Genomic DNA, 2,983 nt, shown 5'->3' with positions numbered 1-2,983 from the left:
ACTGTCCTGGATAGAAGGACTTAACAGGGATGGGAGAAGCTGAGCTGTCACACTATCTGACAGCATTTTAATCAGTGCATAACAGAAAGAGAAGAGAAGCAATGTCAAGAACAGCCAGCTAGAAAACACATTTGAATGCACTTTTGGGGAAGGATTTTCTACAAGCAGGAGAACGCTCTTATATGCAAGTGTCACTAGAGCTCCAAAGAATGATGGCCAGAATTGCCAGGATGGGTGTGCTCTCTGTCTCTAACCACTAGGTGGTAGCTCGGCCCAACGCTCAGAAGAGAGAAGGCATAGACTCAGGTCCAAAAGGGGTGGTGACAGGGAGGCGGGTCTGCCAGGCTGCATAAAGGCAAGGGAGCTGTGACTGAGGCTCAAGCTGCCTTAGCACTTGGTTCAGAGGATCCTGTCCTAGGGTGATGGCATTTAGCTGGTGGATGCCACATGCCCAGGCTGAGCCAGCATTCCCAGTGAGGAGCCCAAGGGCTGCTGTGCAAGAGAAGAGGCGCGAGAGAGCACTGGTAAATAACCACACTTTCTATTAAAATTGTCTTGAAAAGAATGGAAAACCATGCCTAACTTACATGTGGAAGAGAGCTAATTGGATATTTAAACAGTTTGATATGATGTTTAATATAATATAATTTGTTGATATCTTTGAGATAGAACTAGACATAAATAGCAAGTGATTACAGGTTAATAAATACTTTTTATTGATGATGAGCATGCTGACAGATATTGTAGCTCTCTCCCCAGCTGTGCTCTGAGTTTGGAGGGCAAAGGCATTTTTGAATATAAATCATGGGAGAGAAATTGAGCAACAAAGGAGTGAAGTATCTTGGTCTAGTATCTGGCAAATTGAAATCCCTTGTTACTTTGTACTGTGCTTCTGTGGAATTTATGAGACTATCTGTCAATCAGACTGTGGAATTTCAAATGCAGAAGTCAGGAAAAATATTAAAGGAAAACAACATTCTGTGAGCTCCAATTTTAACACATGTGTGCAACTTAAATTTACGCATTGAAGACAGTAACTTTTTGTATGTGATTATGCTCAAATTAACAGATCACTGTGGCTAGTCTCAGTTACAGCTAGGGGGACTGAGTCCTAGTGGATTTTAGAAGTGTGATATAAAAAACCAATGATGTGCTATACCTTGGCTAATTGAATTTAAATAACTAACAAATACTTAATATATATATAAAAAGAAGTGTGAGGACAAATATTGAGAAGGCACCTATCTTTCTTTCTTAAGAGAGAAAGAGGGCCTGCCAATTCTTCAGAAATCTGTGCTCACTTGAGAAAAATGCAGTGCAGTAGTGTCAGAAATGTAAAAATCAGACTGCAAGGAACTTTGTAGATTGTGAGTTCAGGATACTTTTGAGAGCAAACTTGGGTGCTAGGACAACAAGCATAAAAAGTGAAACTGTCCTGGGCACGCTGAAATGTATGGTCACTCCAGTAAGAGGTATGTGAAAGAATGGGAGCCCAAAGTAAGGAACGCAGAGGAGGCTGGTGAAAATTCTAAGCCCGTGTGTTGGAGGAACACAATTCCAGGGATCCAGACAGACTGGGGCACACCAGCCTCATGCTAATGCTCCGAGTCCATTTAACCTCGTTCTTAGGTTTGCATGCTTTTGGCAGGCTGTTGTACTTCTTTGGTAGACTGTTCACCTCTCTGAATCATGAATTAAAACCTGTTTTACAGTAAATTTGTTGCCAAGAAGAGGAGCAATGAATTCCTCATTTCACCTGCTTTTCTTGGATCTCAGCCTGAATGCCACAGAAGGCAACCTTTCAGGACCAAATGTCAAGAACAAGTCTTCACCATGTGAAGAGATGGGGATTGCTGTTGAGGTGTTTCTGACTCTGGGTCTCATCAGCCTCTTGGAGAACGTCTTGGTCATAGGTGCCATAGTGAAGAACAAGAACTTGCACTCCCCCATGTATTTCTTTGTGTGCAGTTTAGCAGTAGCTGACATGTTAGTGAGCATGTCTAACACATGGGAGACCATCACCATATACTTAATAAATAATAAGCACCTGGTGATAGCAGATGCCTTTGTGCGTCACATTGACAATGTGTTTGACTCCATGATCTGCATTTCTGTGGTGGCCTCCATGTGCAGTTTGCTGGCCATTGCAGTAGATAGGTATGTCACCATCTTCTATGCTCTGCGCTACCACCACATTATGACAGTAAAGCGTTCTGGGGTGATTATCATGTGTATCTGGACCTTTTGCACAAGCTGTGGCATTGTTTTCATCATTTACTATGAATCCACTTATGTAATCATTTGCCTCATCTCCATGTTCTTCATCATGTTGTTCCTCATGGTGTCTCTGTATATACACATGTTCCTCCTGGCACGGACTCATGTCAAACAGATAGCAGCTCTGCGTGGATACAGCTCTGTGCGGCAAATGACCAGCATGAAAGGTGCTGTCACCCTGACCATGCTGTTAGGCATTTTCATCGTGTGCTGGGCTCCGTTCTTTCTCCATCTCATTTTGATGATTTCTTGTCCCCAGAACCTCTACTGTTCTTGCTTTATGTCTTACTTTAATATGTACCTCATACTCATCATGTGTAATTCTGTGATCGATCCTCTGATATATGCTTTCCGCAGCCAGGAGATGAGGAAGTCCTTTAAAGAGATTATTTGTTGCCATGGTTTCAGAACACCCTGTAGGTTCCCTGGCAGGTAATAAACAAAAAGTTCTTCTCTCTGTGGCTCTCTTTTATCCTTGATTTACCATATGACAAAATCAGTTGGTACAGCCAAGGAGTAAGCCAGAGAACTGGAAATCAAAACCATGCATTCTGTTTATCATTTTTCCATCTTGAATTTGTACTGCACTTATTTTCCCCTGTGGCAGTTGTTGGGTCAGACATGCACATGCTGCTTATCCATTTTGGGAATGGTCTGTGACAATTTCTTACTGTCCTGTTTTCCTCCTACTTTTTCTCCTTTTCCC

The 2,983-nt window shown here is 42.3% G+C and overlaps 1 protein-coding gene across 1 annotated transcript; it reads left to right on the top strand.

Moving 5' to 3' along the window:
• Window positions 1-392: 392 nt before the first annotated feature.
• On the top strand, window positions 393-2,713 carry MC5R (melanocortin 5 receptor). The gene is made up of 2 exons (XM_025865184.2): window positions 393-524; window positions 1,713-2,713. Exon 2 carries the CDS (start codon window positions 1,739-1,741, stop codon window positions 2,711-2,713), a length of 975 nt encoding a protein of 324 aa, XP_025720969.1. The 5' UTR covers window positions 393-524; window positions 1,713-1,738.
• Window positions 2,714-2,983: the final 270 nt, after the last annotated feature.

The sequence above is a fragment of the Callorhinus ursinus genome, unplaced genomic scaffold, assembly GCF_003265705.2.
Source record: "Callorhinus ursinus isolate GAN/ISIS: 27379988/994484 unplaced genomic scaffold, GSC_fseal_2.0 scaffold86, whole genome shotgun sequence".
NCBI lineage: Eukaryota > Metazoa > Chordata > Mammalia > Carnivora > Otariidae > Callorhinus > Callorhinus ursinus.
The sequence above is the reverse complement of the archived record's forward strand: the minus strand, read 5'-3'. Positions and strand labels throughout refer to the sequence as shown.

Bases quoted from the DNA above. Each gene is read 5' to 3' on its own strand.
- MC5R (XM_025865184.2), top strand. From the start codon at position 1,739: ATGAATTCCTCATTTCACCTGCTTTTCTTGGATCTCAGCCTGAATGCC.